We start from the raw sequence: 16522 nt of genomic DNA on the forward strand, positions 1-16522 counted from the left end.
GGTACCCAGTGATAATTAAACAACTTTTGTTCTGTGGAACCCAGTGATAATTAAATAAAATGTTTTCTGTGGTACCAAGTGATTAAATGTAAAATAACATGTGTTCTGTGGTACCCAGTGACAATCAAACAACTTGTGTTCCGTGGTACCCAGTGACAATCAAACAACTCGTGTTCCGTGGTACCCAGTGACAATTAAACAACTTGTGTTCCGTGGTACCCAGTGATAATTAAACAACTTGTGTTCTGTGGTACCCAGTGATAATTAAACAACTTGTGTTCCGTGGTACCCAGTGATAATTAAACAACTTGTGTTCCGTGGTACCCAGTGATAATTAAACAACTTGTATTCTGTGGTACCCAGTGACAATTAAACAACTTGTGTTCCGTGGTACCCAGTGACAATCAAACAACTCGTGTTCCGTGGTACCCAGTGATAATTAAACAACTTGTGTTCTGTGGTACCCAGTGACAATCAAACAACTCATGTTCCGTGGTACCCAGTGACAATCAGACAACTTGTGTTCTGTGGTACCCAGTGATCGGAGGCGTTTTTACGAGCATTCGATTTTTGCGATCGATCGTAGGAACGCATTTACGAGCACCGATTTTTGCGATCGATTTCACGATCGGTGTTTTTACGAACACTATTTTCCGATCGATTTTTGAAATCGACCAACTCGTTCGGCGAGCGATTTGGCGATTCGATTTCCAAGATGGCGGCACCGGGTAGTTCAAAACCATACATATTTATGTCATGTGATTAGCCAAATCCATCGTCATTTTTACGAACGTTCGATTCGATCGTACGATCGGAGCAAATCGTTCACGAAATCGATCGCAAAAATCGGATGCTCGTAAAAACGCCTTAAATGTAAAATAACGTGGTCTACTGCGGCATGCGAGTAATAAGTCAGTTGACGTTGGGCGTATTCTTTTATCAGATCGGATAATCCGTTTGCCTCCAATCGTGCTCTTGGTCACGTGACTTTTTGGAGCCACCCGGAGATTTCGGACGGATACTTTGGAGGTCATAAAAGAGTACGCCCCTTGTTTGGTAAAAAAGAGACAACATTCTGAAGGTCGTCGCGCGAGTCGTGCTAAAAAAACAAAATTATTAAGCATATTTATTACTATACTCGTCGTGATACGGTTTCGGTACCGATAATTACATTTCGTGGATGCTCTAAGACATTACCAAAATTTCCGATAGTCTCAAGATAAAAACTGCAGCTAGGGTGGTAATTTATTGCAGCAGGGTTTAAACTATTAGTATTAGACCGAGTACTGCCTCTACTAACAACTGTCTATTAGTCAATTAGACAGCAGGTCTTCTATCGAGCCGTAAGGGAGCAGAAACTAGAGGTGAGCTCGAGTTCAAATCAATCAATTTCTGCGTGGCTGAGTGTAGCTAAATCCCTGCCGACGGAGGATGGTTGTCACGAGCAGACACATTTCACATGCAAAAACACGGCCCACTGCCTGTGAACAAATTACTCAAGTCTTAATTGTCTTATATTTTATCTTATTTTAGGTTGTTTTTATCACTGTGAAATAACAACATGATTAAAACTTATCAGGTTCAAATAGCTTTCATCCTTTTATCCCTTTGTACTGTATTTGTGAATAAGGTAAGATCCCTCCAGGATTCTAACCCTGTAATTTGAGACTACATCTATTAATTCAAACCCTTTGATTATTTTCAGTATGTTTTGACGATTCTCAAATTTACATACCCGACGATCTTCCAGGGGTAAGAGACGACAAGCGTTAGGCCTTGACCTCGTTATATCAGCACTGACTCGTACCACACTTCTTTATCGAAACATTAGATTTATAATTTCTTAATTGTGCTACTTCGTCCAGAACTGTGGAATCAATTTGAACTATTCTCCATTTAACCCTTTCAGTGTTGACTAGTTAATACCCTATAGTGCTAGAGATAATTTGAAAATGTTTAAAAATTCCACCCTAGTGTGTTGAATAATGGGAATACCACTATAGTGCGTCTACACCGCGGTGCAGTGTATCGTTAGTTACTAGTATTTTACTATGTTTGACAGGTGCTGCCATTTCTCAAGAGAGATAATTACTAATTACATCAATACGCTGCATTGCAGTGTACTAGCAAAGTCTTTAGGATTGTAAATTTCTAGGATAGGATTGTAAATTAGGATTGTAAAAAACTGATTTATACACCGCACTGCGGTGTAGGCGCACTGAAAGGGTTAAGTCCCCGCAGAAGGCGATTAGTGACTATATCCACTACATCGACCTGGTCTAATGGAGGTCCAGTTCCACAGTTGTGAGTTAGTTCATTTTCAATGAGTTAACTCATAGTCAAATCTTACGTAACTCAGAACTGTGGAACTGAGCCCCAGTATTCTAGACTCTAAATCTCCTGGGCCCGGTTTCATAGACCGAGTATCTAAGCTATCCCTAGGGATAAATCCTCAATCTGGGTAACAACCACCGTAGTAACAATGAGAAACCATGGTTATGACTGACGAATTTCGAAATGTTCCCAGGAACTATTTTTCTTCCACGTCTATGAAACCCAGCCCTGTTGACCAGACTAGAATTTACCAAATACTGTGTCCATTGAACCGAGCGAAAAAACTGAACATTTGAAATATATTAGACCAGATTAATTAACCGAATATTTGATAGAAACTAAATCTGGGTCGAGAACTGTAGTATTTTTAAGGTTGTTTCATTTACAGATGGCAGACTCTAGTCGGCGCCATTGTGTTGAGATTGCTGTGTTCGCACAAGAAAATCAAACTCAATTTTACGACAGTTCACAGGTAACGACAGTTTAGTATTTGCGCTCATCTCAACTCTCTACGATTCAGCATTTTGAAAACCTGTATTAATTATTGAATATATTTTCAGGAATGATTTGTTTCGATCATTTCCGTGTTTGATTTTGTTTGTAATAAGTATTTACTCCGGCTCAAAGGCCCTCTCCAAACTGGTAAGTCGCGTTTATGGCCATCGCAAAACAATGATCTGAGTAATGAGTAATGGATGATTTAATTTTCTGTTTTCAGCCGATTCCGATTTTCCTCGTTTTGCACAGTTTGACAAGTTTGATTACGATGATCGGTGAAGTCGCCATTCATCGGCGGGTAAGAGTAAAATACGGCTACAGCTGCAAGTCCGCAGCGTTCTCGTGCGATACACAATGGACAACGGGCCGGTTGCTCAAAAGTAGGTTAGAGCTAACCAGTGGATAGTTGACGTGGTGACTATTAAAAGTTCATTGTTACTATAGTATTTATCAGGGGCTGCAGTTGCTCAAAAGTAGGTTAGAGTTAACCAGTGGATAGTTGACGTGGTGACAATTAAAAGTTCATTGTTACTATAGTATTTATCAGGGGCTGTAGTTGCTCAAAAGTAGGTTAGAGTTAACCAGTGGATAGTTGACATGGTGACAATTAAAAGTTCATTGTTACTATGGTATTTATTGTACAACGTTTGAGCAACATGACCCAACATTTTTATGGAATATCCTAAAAATAACACACAATGAAGCTTGTGACGGATTGGACGAGTCATTCAATTGAATTTTGGGAGCCCAAGGTTGATGTATAGATTCAGTCTGAAGATTCAGGCCGATTAGCGAATCAAATGATCGCACGATTCAGTATGTAATATTTCACCGAGTATATTCACTGATCGCTCATAACATCAAGCACGTTTGATTTGATTTTCAGACCGATCAAAACCTGCCTAAATATTCCTGACAAAATGATGGAAAACTCAAAGAAATAGTCTGCGGTTAAAGATCAGCATCCGGCCTCCTCCTCTGTGGTTAACGCGTTGTTTCTCTGTATCTGCAGGTTGTATTTGGTATTAAGTATATATTAGTGATGTTATCTATGGCGTCTGCTGTAATGGCCGCCAGACAGGATATATTCCTGAATCCGGTCGCGTACAAGTGGATGATCGTTCATATTTTATCGTCAGGTGAATTCATACTGATTTTTTACTCGATCACGAATCACTGGGTTTAACCCTTTCAGTGCGTCTACACCACAGTGCGGTGTATAAATCAGCGATGGATTTTGCTAGTACACCGCACCGCGGTGTATTGATGTAATCAGTAATTAGCTTTTATCTGTATTGAAAGATGGCAGCACCTGTCAAACATAGTGAAATACTAGTAACTAACGATACACCGCACCGCGGTGTAGATGCGGTATTCCCGTTATTCAACACACTGGGGTGGAATTTTTAAATTATCTCCAGCACTATAGGGTATTAATTAGCCAGCACTGAAAGGGTTAAACTAAAGATTTTTGGTTTAATTATTATCCGTTACATTATGTTTTCAGTGAAAACAACTATTTCAGCTTTAACTGTTTCATGAAACTGGTCCTAGGTCTCACAAGTTAAGAGCAGCGCAGGATCCAGACTATCGCGCATGCAGCACGTGCGGTAGTCGCAGTTTTCAAATGCCAATGAAAAATTGTTGTTTCGGGAAAAAAGTAAATAAAAAGGCACACAATTTGTGAGCCATAAAAAATAATTCCCTTTCTGCCTTTCTGTACTAGGACTAAAGCAAAATGTGAATGAAAATAAATTGCCCAAAATCATAAAAGGCAACTGACGGCATTTTTTTTTTTACTCAAAGGGGCACTATTCTAAAAGAGACATTATTTTTGCTCTATAAATCTAATCGAAAAAGGGCAAATTTCGCCAAAAATCTAAAAAGGCACAAGCAAATTGAATGTTAAGGCAAATTTAGTGGCATGATACCAATAAATGGCACTCAAACTCAAACTCGCTCGCCGGGCATTAATACTGGCCCTTTTCAAAGTTGGTGCCCTTATTCACTGTGCTGTAGTCACTGGATGGCCCTGCAGTGTTAATACTGAACGCTCTCTCTTCTCATCCAATTATTTCAGGTGTTATGAACGTTTGGTCGTCGGTCTCTGAATCGAAAGTTTCGGCGATTGAGAATTTATTTATGAAATACGTTTTCAGGTGAGTAGTGTATCGGTATGTGTACCCCCCTGGGCCCAGTTTTTACGAAAAGGATTTAGACCCAAATCGATTTAAGATAAACTGAATTAATGAAGAAATTAAATCGATTTAAGAGTTTAACCTGTTTGTGAAACTGGTCCCTGGGCCTAGTTTCACAAAAAGGTTTAACTCTTAAATCGATTTAATTTCTTCATTAATTCAGTTTATCTTGAATCGATTTAGGCTTTAATCCTGTTTGTGAAACTGGTCCCTGGTCCGCGATGTTACACTATTATTAAACGGTTTCTGTTTTTGTTTTACAGTGTTGTGATACTTGCTCCTTCCAGTGTGTTTCTAGGTAAGTATTCTGCCACCCCCGCTGGTCTCTAGTTGCGCCCCCTGGTGGCTTAACATAGCACACCCGGGTGATTCCACGTAGCCTCCACTGTGTACACAGCAGATCCAGGATTTCGGGAGGAAAAATTGGTACATTTCACTGTTTATCGCGTGATTGATAATCAAAATTAAATCCATTTCAAAAGCGCATCGCTCCTCAACTCTACAGAGAAACATTAAAGCTGCTTTAGCGAATGTACCCTAATGTCTATTTCAACTTGACTTGAGAGCATTCCTGGTGGCCTAATTCAGTCAGTTTTCATGGTACAAAAGTCTTATTAGGACCAGAAAGGACTGGCAGTCGACCTAAAACATCATTTTTTAATCCATTTGAAACTGTATTGAAGGATATCCAAATATCCTTCATTGAAAGGGGTTCATGAGAGAAAATTGACTCCATGATTTGAAAGTTTAACAATATGTTTCCATGCCTACGTACCGAACTTCAGTCGGTAGGCATGGAAACATATTGTTAAACTTTCAAATCATGGAGTCAAATTTCTTTTTTCAACCCCTTTCAATGAAAGCGTTTTGGAATCCCTCGATACAGTTTGAATTGGATTAAAAAACAATTATTCAGGTCGACTGCCAATGCTTTCTGGTCCTAATAAGACTTTTATCAGGTACCGGTATATACAGTCAAAAATGAGCGAGCCACCTGATATACTCTCAAGACATTAGATGAACCACACACAACATACACTGGCAACATGAACCCTGAATCAACCCGTAACATGATAATTTTTTAATATATATATATATATATATATATATATATATATATATATATATAGCTTTATTTCAGGGAAAATTTTACAATTAGTTATATTTGCTAAGGTCAAAAATTGACATAATAATAGCAAAGTTATAAATATTTAATATTGAAAAGACCGCTATGTAGAAAAAATACTATTACAATTATTAAGAACAAAACAATAAGAATAATAATAATAATAATGATAATAAAAATAATGATAATAATAGCCCGTAGCATGATTGTTCTCTCTCTCTTGTCTCTTAGGTGATGCGCTTGCTGCTCGTAATTTCGAGTATTTATATTTCTACAAATTCTACGTCGGATGCGTTTTCAGGTAAAGACATTTCATACTTCGCTGCGATGACATCGTAGGGGGATTTCAATTCAGTTACGACATCATAAAGACGATCGTGATATTTTTCAGCGGCGTTTATGGCGTGTTTCTAAATTTGTGTACGATTCGACTGAAAGCTCGCGAAAATACGAACTTCATTTCTAATGAGGAATTCATGGAATCGATCGCGAAGGTTCGTATTAAGGCTGAAATAATCGATACCTTGTTTTCTTCGCTCTGCTGAGCTTAAATGTTGACCCGGCCGGCCGCCTATCTACCCTATACATTACTTTTTTTTAAATCGTGATCAATTTCACCATAACAGACCCGGCCGCTATAGAAATGAACTGTTTACAAATTTTATCATATTTTACAAAAATGACCCGGCCGCTGCGGAGAAACTAGGTATCATTTTTGTTTAGCCTAAACTTCCTTGAATACCGATTCAGGACATACACCATCAGCCTGAATCCAGTCGATTCAACGTTTTAATATTATCAGCTTCAATTAGTTCATTTTGAAAAAGAGCCTAGAATGGAATTCTCAGCGCAAAAACTATCGAATTGTCGATGTTACAATTATTTTAATTTCTTTCAGATTTTTACCGCATTTCTATCAATATTTGTATTTGGAAACACATTTCCAGCAACCGGAATTTTCTGGTGAGTTTATGATAATAATAATTATTTATATATTCAGCCTAAAATCCATCAGTTGCCTATGATCTGAGTTGATCTTGATCACTGATCTGTGTTGATCTTGATCACTGATCTGAGTTGCATACCATGGTTCCCACAGAACAGGGAAATTGGAAAAAACTTGGGAAATTTTGAAATGATAATTCCCAACTGGGAATTATTTCAAAATTCTCAAGTTTATACACCCAAGAAATATTTGGGAATTTGAAAAAATTTTCCTCAAATCAAGGAAATATTTGGGAAATTCATTTTCGGGAACTTTCTTCAGCTATTTCCTTTGAAAATCAACATCAACCAGTCACCACTGAAATGTTGATTGTAGCACGATGATATGTGTTCATTTGCATTTGGGAAAATTGGAAAATCACCCATGAAATACTTGGGAATTTTGAATTCATATAACTGTGGGAGCCATGTGCATACAATCTGTTAAACCGGGTCTAAGTTGATCTTAGTCAGTAACCTGACTGTGGTTTAGTTTCACGATGGGATATTTTCACAAACCACTGAGTTGGTGTTGAAAGAAACCACTGAGTTGGTATAAGCCCATCCGATTATAAAAAGCTTACCACCAACGATTAGGTTACTAACTAAGTTGATCTGGACCACTGATCTGTTGATCCGGGTCTAAGTTGATCTGGACCACTGATCTGTTGATCCGGGTCTAAGTTGATCTGGACCACTGATCTGTTGATCCGCGTCTAAGTTGATCTGGACCACTGATCTGTTGATCCGGGTCTAAGTTGATCTGGACCACTGATCTGTTGATCCGGGTCTAAGTTGATCTGGACCACTGATCTGTTGATCCGGGTCTAAGTTGATCTGGACCACTGATCTGTTGATCCGCGTCTAAGTTGATCTGGACCACTGATCTGTTGATCCGGGTCTAAGTTGATCTGGACCACTGATCTGTTGATCCGGGTCTAAGTTGATCTGGACCACTGATCTGTTGATCCGGGTCTAAGTTGATCTGGACCACTGATCTGTTGATCCGGGTCTAAGTTGATCTGGACCACTGATCTGTTGATCCGCGTCTAAGTTGATCTGGACCACTGATCTGTTGATCCGGGTCTAAGTTGATCTGGACCACTGATCTGTTGATCCGGGTCTAAGTTGATCTGGACCACTGATCTGTTGATCCGGGTCTAAGTTGATCTGGACCACTGATCTGTTGATCCGGGTCTAAGTTGATCTGGACCACTGATCTGTTGATCCGGGTCTAAGTTGATCTGGACCACTGATCTGTTGATCCGCGTCTAAGTTGATCTGGACCACTGATCTGTTGATCCGGGTCTAAGTTGATCTGGACCACTGATCTGTTGATCCGGGTCTAAGTTGATCTGGACCACTGATCTGTTGATCCGGGTCTAAGTTGATCTGGACCACTGATCTGTTGATCCGCGTCTAAGTTGATCTGGACCACTGATCTGTTGATCCGGGTCTAAGTTGATCTGGACCACTGATCTGTTGATCCGCGTCTAACCCGTTCCCTCTTGGGTCTGACTTACGTTTAATCGCTGAAATACATTATTTCAGGATGGTTGTTAATTTCGGCGCTGTTACGTTCCTGTCGTATATCTCGTGGTCGCAACACCGTACAATCATCACTACGGCAACGATGAGTCCTCCGCATCTACTGCACTCGTCGCCCCGGCAACAGTCTCCACCTCCTCCCTCTCCCCCGCAGCAGCAGCAGGTTACTATCGACAACCATTCCAATACTCTTAACGCTTCCTCTTGAATTCAAATCTCTTTTTATCGATTTAAGTTAATTTATTTTATTTTGTAAAAACTGATGATAAATAATGCATTTATTCGATGTCCGTCTGTGAAAATATCGAGTTGAATTTATTGAAAATCAGGGAACTCTTTTATTCTTCTTGAAGTTAGGGAATCAAATTTTTGGCGTCTCGTTGTTCTTGCTGGTGATGAGTGGCACATGGAACCTCTTGATAAGAAACAGCCCTCACTGAGGATATCTTAGAATTTAATCAGGGAATTTACCATTTTTGGTGTCTTGTTGTTCTTGCTGGTGACGAGTGACACAAGGAACCTCTTGATATGATAAGAAACAGCCCTCACTGAGGATATCTGATAATATAATCAGCAAATTTGAATTTTCGACATCTTGTTGCTGGTAATGAGTGGCACTAAGAACCTCTTGATGATACCGCCCTCACTGAGGATATCTTATGGTTTATTCAAAAAGAATTTGATATGGTCAAGGGTCTGGGAAAAATCAAGAGTATTTCAGATTCCCAGATTTGTAAGAACCTTGGTTATTTAACGGCCAGCCAGCCAGCGTTATTTACAATTCATCTGATATGCCTTGTATCAGGGGGGTGCACCCCTCCCTGAATCAGACCCTAGATCGGCCCCCGAGTACACTAGCGATCCTGGTGGATTTTCGCTCGCTACTGTAGCCTCCCCTCATTTGACTGTGACTGACCGCGATTCCAGTATTGCATCAATGAATCCTCTAAGGCAAATGTTAAGTTTTTATGTCGGTTATTTTAGAATTTTATTTCATTTTCTGTAAAATACAAGTTAAAGAGTTTCTAATTCAGGAGTTTCTATTTGACTAGATATTGTATTTACTATATACATGTATTACGATTCCTGTATTCCTGCAGCTCCATTTGTTCAATCCGTGTCACGAATCTTCCTTCTGAAAAATTTAGACCATTTTAGTCACAGATTGATCCAAGCAGTTTATAATTGGTTTCTACTGATTCTTCAGGGTCCGATCTAAGGAACGAAAGCCAAATGCCCGGGGTTGAAGCATATCTGAAACTTCGCTTGCCCCCTCCAAAATCTACCTGCCCTACACAGGCAGTCCGATTGGTGGCGCTATCATCCGTTGTATCGAGCGGGAAAAAAAGCTTTGTGACATAAAATTGCACTAGCCCGGCGGACAACTGATAAATGATAACCTACTCGCCCTGATGAGAATATACTTGTCCCGGGCATTTGGACGAGTGCTTAGATCGGACCCCGATTCTTGAATTCTCTTCAGATGCATTCGTTTTGATCGGAATACACTCTACCTATTACTGAGAGCACCCGATATAAACGGCCGGTTGAGAGTTCGTAATCTGTAAATTGCTATTACTAAACCAGAATACATAACCAGACACTGAACGCCCTCGTGAAGTCTGCTCAGGAACTGGTCGGTCTGGTATCACAGCCCCCACATAATGTATAAGGGATTATTCATTTATTACGTACGCATAAAATTTGAAATTTTCCAACCCCCCCTCCCCTTCTGCACGCAAAATCAGCCCCCCTCCCCTAATGCGTACGTAATAAATGAATGACCCCTAAGGGATCTCTGCCAGAAAATATTTTGAAATCTTATAGACTCCAGATGCATTTTGTGGCACAAAAATTTTAATTTTCCACACACCAAAGAATCAGGGGATCTCGCAATCCAGATCATCTGTAGGCCTACCTGTTTAATATCCTTGCTGCTAGGCGGCGCTGCTGGTTTTAAACTGGTATCTACGCCAGCGATTTGTTGTCGTTTTTGCAGTAAACGCAGAACCGGTATTTTATTCAGTTTCTCGAGCGTCAGTTCGTTCCAATAAATACCGCTAGGTTTCGCAAACGTCCTGAATTTACAGCATTTACAACAGTCAAATTCATCTCAGGTACTTCTAGGAAACGGATAACTTCTAGGAAATGGATATTTTGCCAAAACAACATTTTTCTAGTACTGGTACAGCAGACTCCACCCTTTTCAGTACCGGTTGACTCAGTAAACCGTCGGCATTAACATTTACCGATCTTTATGCATGACTATACTAATGTCTATTTATTAATGGATGAGACCTGTTTTTCTTGGATATTTTGCTTACTTTTTGGGGTACATACCTCATTTATGTCTTAACAGAATGCCAAAAATCGCGGACAACAACTGAATATCCGATATATTTCCAGTTCTGTACCAATTAGATGGATTGGCAAAAAGACTCCTTAAGTCCAGTTGAATGAGAGAGAAAATCCACCATTTTGTGAAATTTCTTGAATTTTTACATTGTCACCATGCCTACGAAATGAAGTTATTTTTCTTGTGGGGTCTCAACAACTAAATCAGGGTGGCGTAGGCATGGTAACAATGTTCAAATCCAAGAAATTTCACAAAATGAAGGATTTTAACAAATAACATTAATAAATAGACATTAGATTTTCTCATACGCAGAAGAGCATATAAACCCGATAGAAGTAGCCGGTTGAGTTTATAACCTGGAATAGCTTTTATCTTAACTGGAATCCGTTTAGTCGAAACCGGGCTTATATTTACAACAGTCAAATTCATCTCACGTACTAATAAACTTCTAGTAAAAATGGATATTTTGCCAGTACGACATTTTTCTTGTACAGCAGACTCCACCCTACTCGGTACCGGTCGACTCGGTGAACCGTCTGCATATAGACATTTTCTGATCTTTATTCATGCCTTATTAGATTCATCCCATACTCAGGGAAGCGTAATCTGGTTGAGTTCGTAACCGGCTTTACTCTAACCGGAATACACTTAGTCGAAACCCGGCTTAGGCTAAAAAGAAAATTGATACCTTGTTTCTCCGCTCTGTCGAGCTGATAAGTTGACCCGGCCGGGCGCCTATCTACCCCGCTATAGAAACGAACTGTTTACAAATTTTATCATATTTTACAAAAATGACCCGACCGCTGTGGAGAAACAAGGTATCATTTTTGTTTAGCCTAAACTTCCTTGAATACCGATTCAGGACAAACACCATCAGCCTGAATCCAGTCGATTCAACCTTTTAATATTATCAGCTTCAATTAGTTCATTTTGAAAAAGAGCCTAGAATGGAATTCTCAGCGCAAAAACTATCGAATTGTCGTTGTTACAATTATTTTCATTTCTTTCAGATTTTTACTGCATTTCTATCAATATTTGTATTTGGAAACACATTTCCAGCAACCGGAATTTTCAAGCTATCATTATTGTTGACCCTTTCAGTGCGTCTACACCGCAGTGCGGTGTACGAATCAGTGATGGATTTTGCTAGTACACTGCACTGCGGTGTATTGATTTAATTAGTAATAACTAATTATCTCTCTTGAAAGATGGCAGCACCTGTCAAACATAGTGAAATACTAGTAACTAACGATACACCGCACCGCGGTGTAGATGCACTATAGTTGTATTCCCGTTATTCAACACACTAGGGTGGAATTTTTCACAATTTTCAAATTATCTTCAGCACTATAGGGTATTGATTAGTCATCACTGAAAGGGTCAAGCCTTATATTAACAGGTTCTAACAATCTATACCTCGGGCATGAGATGATTTGAGTCGGAGTCACTATATAATCGACCGGAACGTCGTGCTGTTCGAATAACTTGTCGGGTAGATCGACGATCTGACAGTCGTGTATACAGGTGATCACCGGCGTCTCGTCGCTAACGGCGTTCATACAACGCATCATAGCGTACTCCAGGTCCGCGTAACCTTCACCTTTACCCAGACGTAATCCTGCGTGAGAAAAATATCTACGTATAATAATCATACGAGGAATAGTCTTTATCCATGGTTCCTACAGCCCCTCAAATCCTTCAAAAACTCCTCAAATTCCAAAATGTATTTTTGAGGGTACAAAATCCCTCAAATTCTGAGTTTTAGCCCTTGGCTCCTCAAAAACCCCTCAAATTCCAAAATCCATTTTTGAGGGTACATAATCCCTCAAATTCTGAGTTTTAGCCCTTGGCTCGTCAAAATCTCAAATTCTGACAATTGTATCTCTCTGCATTAGAAAAATATCTACGTAAAATCATACGAGGGATAGTCTGGTTTAAACGCTATCGGGGTGACCACTATTCCATCCACTTCCGAATTCCCCGTATTTTCCCGGTAAAAACAGAACTTTCCCCATGTTCTGATGAACGACAGTTCGAAAGATCATAGTCAGTAACCTGTCTGTGGTTTAGTTTCACGATCTGATATTTTCACAAATCACGTATTGGTTGGTATAAGCCCATCCGATTATAAAAAGCTTACCACCAAAGATTAGGTAACTAACTAGAAAGATCAGAGATTTGATACTTTGACGAACCAGGACCCAGTACCACAGTTGTGAGTTAGAGTTAACTCTGAGTTAAAGTTAGTTCATTTTCAATGTTTTAACCCAGGGTCAAATCTTAACTCAGAACTGTGGAACTGGACCCAGAGTTGTAAGCTAGCGCAATAGACCTTAATATTCTGACTTTCAGCTGATATATCTTCATAGGGATTTCGAAATTAACCGTATTAAATGTTTTTAAGTTCATATGAAAGTGCTGATCGGCCATCTTGATTATAACGAGACAGGCGATCGAGTAGCTCTTACCGTTCCTGGAAACAGCCACCGAACCGATGACTATGACGTCTATACGAACGGCAGCGTCTAGTCCGACCGGTGAACTGAACTGTTGAACGCCGCGACTAGTCGAACACACGTTCAATACGCGATGGTTACAGCCTAGCGGCGGATTTATACGATTGAATAATCCACTCGACAATCTCGGCGTCGGCACCAGCAGAGTTTTATTAGCCTGCAAAAAAGGATCATAGAATTTATGGCTAAGTTAAAAACGATAACTCATATCTCCTAATCGGACTGGTCATTTTGTAAACGGCAATAACATTTGTAAGGGGGTCATTCATTTATTACGTACGCATAAAATTAGAATTTTTCAACCCCCCTCCCCCTCTGTACGCAAAATCGGCCATTTTTTCATATACATTAAGCATTACAGTACGCAATTGCACTGACCCCCCTCCCCCCTCCCCTAATGTGTACGTAATAAATGAATGACCCCCTAATGAGTAAATTTCTATAACTGCCAGGTCGGTTATTGTTAGTTTGATAATAGCTTTTTAAAAAGCTAGACAGGTGGCCAGTCAAGCCGAAATGAGAACCAGGGTATCAGTTTTTACTAGAAATAATAGGGGCAGGTGCCACGTCAGCTACGGTATCTGTCTGGATGTAGTGTGTTGTATCAATTGAATTTTTCAATCGAAATTGAGTTCATTTTCAATGAACTTTTGTCTAGATTTTTAGCCTCCCTCTGATCAGAAATTAAGGCAAATCACTCTTCCTGACTTTTGAAAAACTTTTGATGATAAACTTACGACGAGAGTGAGGAATCTCGCTTGTTGTTGAGCTTTATCCGGGTTGATTTTAACGGTTTTCGCCGTTTTGAAAAAGTCGAGCGTCGCCAGGCGATTACACGCTACGTCCGCTCCTTTATAGTTCGGTATCCGACGGTGACAAGGTCGCGGGAACGCGGCGATGTCGTAACGCTCTAAATAATCCCACACGCAGTTCCGAATACTGTCTTTAGTCAAATCTAGCGCAAAATGAGAAAGAAAACATGTTCTATATTTGGACATTAGCCTAGTATGTCTATTTGTAATACCCTCAATCCACTGGGCGCCACACAGAGCTACCTCAATCCACTGGGCGCCATGAGCTAAAAATCTTGTCGATCACAGCGACACAGCGATTTGAACGCAGCATCTTTCACTTGCCAAATGTACATGCTCCAACCAATTGAGGTTTTGGGCGAATTACAAATGTTAACCACGGGTGGATTGAAGGGGAGGGTCTACTATCCAGATTAACCATCTGGGTCCAGTTCCACAGTTGTGAATTAAGAGTTCACTCCTAGTTAGGCTCAGTTCATTTTCCATGAGTCTAACTCTGAGTCAAATTTAACTCAGAATTGTGGAACTGGGTCTTGAGAATAGCAACAATGATTTATATTCATTGTTTTGTGATACTTACTGGTTGGTAATTCAAGATTCGGTAATTCTTTCGGTACAGCAGTCTTATTCTTGTTAGACCCTGTGGAACTTCCTTGATATTGAACTGCAGCTGCTGCTGCTGGGTGATGCGGCATCTGACGGTCTGATCTACCGCCTCCTCTACCACCGCCACACCCTCTATTGGTACCTCGAACAGACACTGAAAATGGACAAAATTCCGGCATGGAAACAGAGGTTACCGGTAACAGTCCGACACGTCGGACCAATATTTCAGATATCTCGGTGGGGAAATGGACTGTAACAACGACCGGTATTTAGACACTATTCTGCGGGGTAAAACTCTAGTTCTTCAAGAAGGGTTTAATTCTAAGACGCAGGTTTTGTCTGGTATTCTGATTTATTGGCTGATTGATACGAATTGAAATTGAAAGTTCACAGAATGGATGGATCGTCGATGCCAAGAGGCAAGACGAGAACTGAAACCAGTCAATGATCAAATAAATGTCAACCTCAAATTCGCCGACGAGTTAAAAGTTCCAGACTTGAACTTACTTCCCGATGACTGTATCTCGCTATAGGCCGCTCCGGTAGGTCAACATTCGGATTCGAACCTGAACTGCGGTGATCAATCCAGAGTAGTACGAGATAAACAATCCATACCGTCCCGTGCTGCCACCTCGTGTTATTTATGTTAACTAGTTTATATAACCTCCCATCGTCTTGGTTCGAGTACGATTTTGGGACATGATTTTTGAAGAATCTCTAGTTAATTTAGTTCTCTTCTAAAGCCCGATTGTGGTCGAAAACTCGTGAAAGATAAATCATCTTGAAACAAATTAACAATCTCTCGTTAATTTAGTTCTCCTTGCTCGCTTTTCTTCGAAAAACTCGTGAAAGATAAATCATCTTAAACCTGAGTAGAAATTAACAATCTCTCAAAAAGTAGAATGTGATATTTATGTTTTTTGTCTGGTCACTAAACAAAATTCGACGAAAAAACAACGATTCAAGATGAAAGAAATTAGATTGTTGAAAAGTTACAATTTATTTCTCAATGAAGTCCCCAATAGATGTAAATAACAACAATAAAATTCATATAAAATCGGAATGCTTTTACACGAATTGAGGGGTGCTGGGCGGGGTTCTATCGAATATCGAATAACTCGTAGGCTTATCAAATAGATCTGATACGTAATTAACAAAAACTAATCAGTCGATTAGAAATAATTGAATTGTTCCAATATCAATAATGGTAATGATCGCGATTTCACCCGCTTTACAATAGTTATAGAACCATGAAATCAATACAAGAAATAAAAACAGCTTGAGCCGAGTTTTCTTCGAATAAATAGACTTTTATCACACTTAGTGTCGGAGGCGAATTGAAATGCTCAAATTTTTCTTTATTTCTATATGGAATGATAATGTTTTTCAAAATAAAAGTAAATTTCTCGCTGCCTCGTTCGTTTATTTGTTTATTTATTACGTTTATTTCCGACCTAACTCGTTCAGAACTGTTGATTTAGGGCAAAATAACAATTTAAGTTTTAGACCGGTCGCCTGTCCTACTGAGACCGGTAACCAGTCTA

At 39.7% G+C, this 16522-nt stretch overlaps 2 protein-coding genes across 2 annotated transcripts; one reads left to right on the forward strand and one right to left on the reverse strand.

The window, feature by feature from the left end:
- Positions 1-1077: 1077 nt before the first annotated feature.
- On the forward strand, positions 1078-9077 carry LOC141909855 (UDP-N-acetylglucosamine transporter TMEM241 homolog). Its single transcript, XM_074800511.1, has 13 exons — positions 1078-1364; positions 1534-1630; positions 1706-1752; positions 2723-2806; positions 2895-2976; positions 3053-3130; positions 3845-3971; positions 4913-4991; positions 5294-5328; positions 6388-6457; positions 6548-6650; positions 7055-7119; positions 8692-9077. Exons 2-13 carry the CDS (start codon positions 1562-1564, stop codon positions 8894-8896), a joined length of 1044 nt encoding a protein of 347 aa, XP_074656612.1. The 5' UTR covers positions 1078-1364; positions 1534-1561; the 3' UTR covers positions 8897-9077.
- A 595-nt stretch (positions 9078-9672) lies between these two features.
- On the reverse strand, positions 9673-15605 carry LOC141910269 (methenyltetrahydrofolate synthase domain-containing protein-like). The gene is made up of 7 exons (XM_074801000.1): positions 15486-15605; positions 14953-15132; positions 14298-14515; positions 13513-13717; positions 12461-12662; positions 10607-10766; positions 9673-9823 (listed from the first exon to the last, which is right to left on the reverse strand). Coding segments are annotated over exons 1-7 (981 nt in total). The 5' UTR covers positions 15487-15605; the 3' UTR covers positions 9673-9808.
- Positions 15606-16522: the final 917 nt, after the last annotated feature.

This window comes from Tubulanus polymorphus, chromosome 8 (assembly GCF_964204645.1).
Source record: "Tubulanus polymorphus chromosome 8, tnTubPoly1.2, whole genome shotgun sequence".
NCBI lineage: Eukaryota > Metazoa > Nemertea > Palaeonemertea > Tubulaniformes > Tubulanidae > Tubulanus > Tubulanus polymorphus.

Coding starts and splice junctions, on each gene's coding strand:
- LOC141909855 (XM_074800511.1), top strand. CDS start 1,562: ATGATTAAAACTTATCAGGTTCAAATAGCTTTCATCCTTTTATCCCTT. Junction 4,992..5,293: donor TTTATGAAATACGTTTTCAG/GTGAGTAGTGTA, acceptor TTTGTTTTACAG/TGTTGTGATACTTGCTCCTT. Junction 6,458..6,547: donor TACGTCGGATGCGTTTTCAG/GTAAAGACATTT, acceptor GATATTTTTCAG/CGGCGTTTATGGCGTGTTTC.
- LOC141910269 (XM_074801000.1), bottom strand. Junction 13,718..14,297: donor CGAGATTCCTCACTCTCGTC/GTAAGTTTATCA, acceptor CCTTTTTTGCAG/GCTAATAAAACTCTGCTGGT. Junction 10,767..12,460: donor CAAATCATCTCATGCCCGAG/GTATAGATTGTT, acceptor CTGTAAATTCAG/GACGTTTGCGAAACCTAGCG.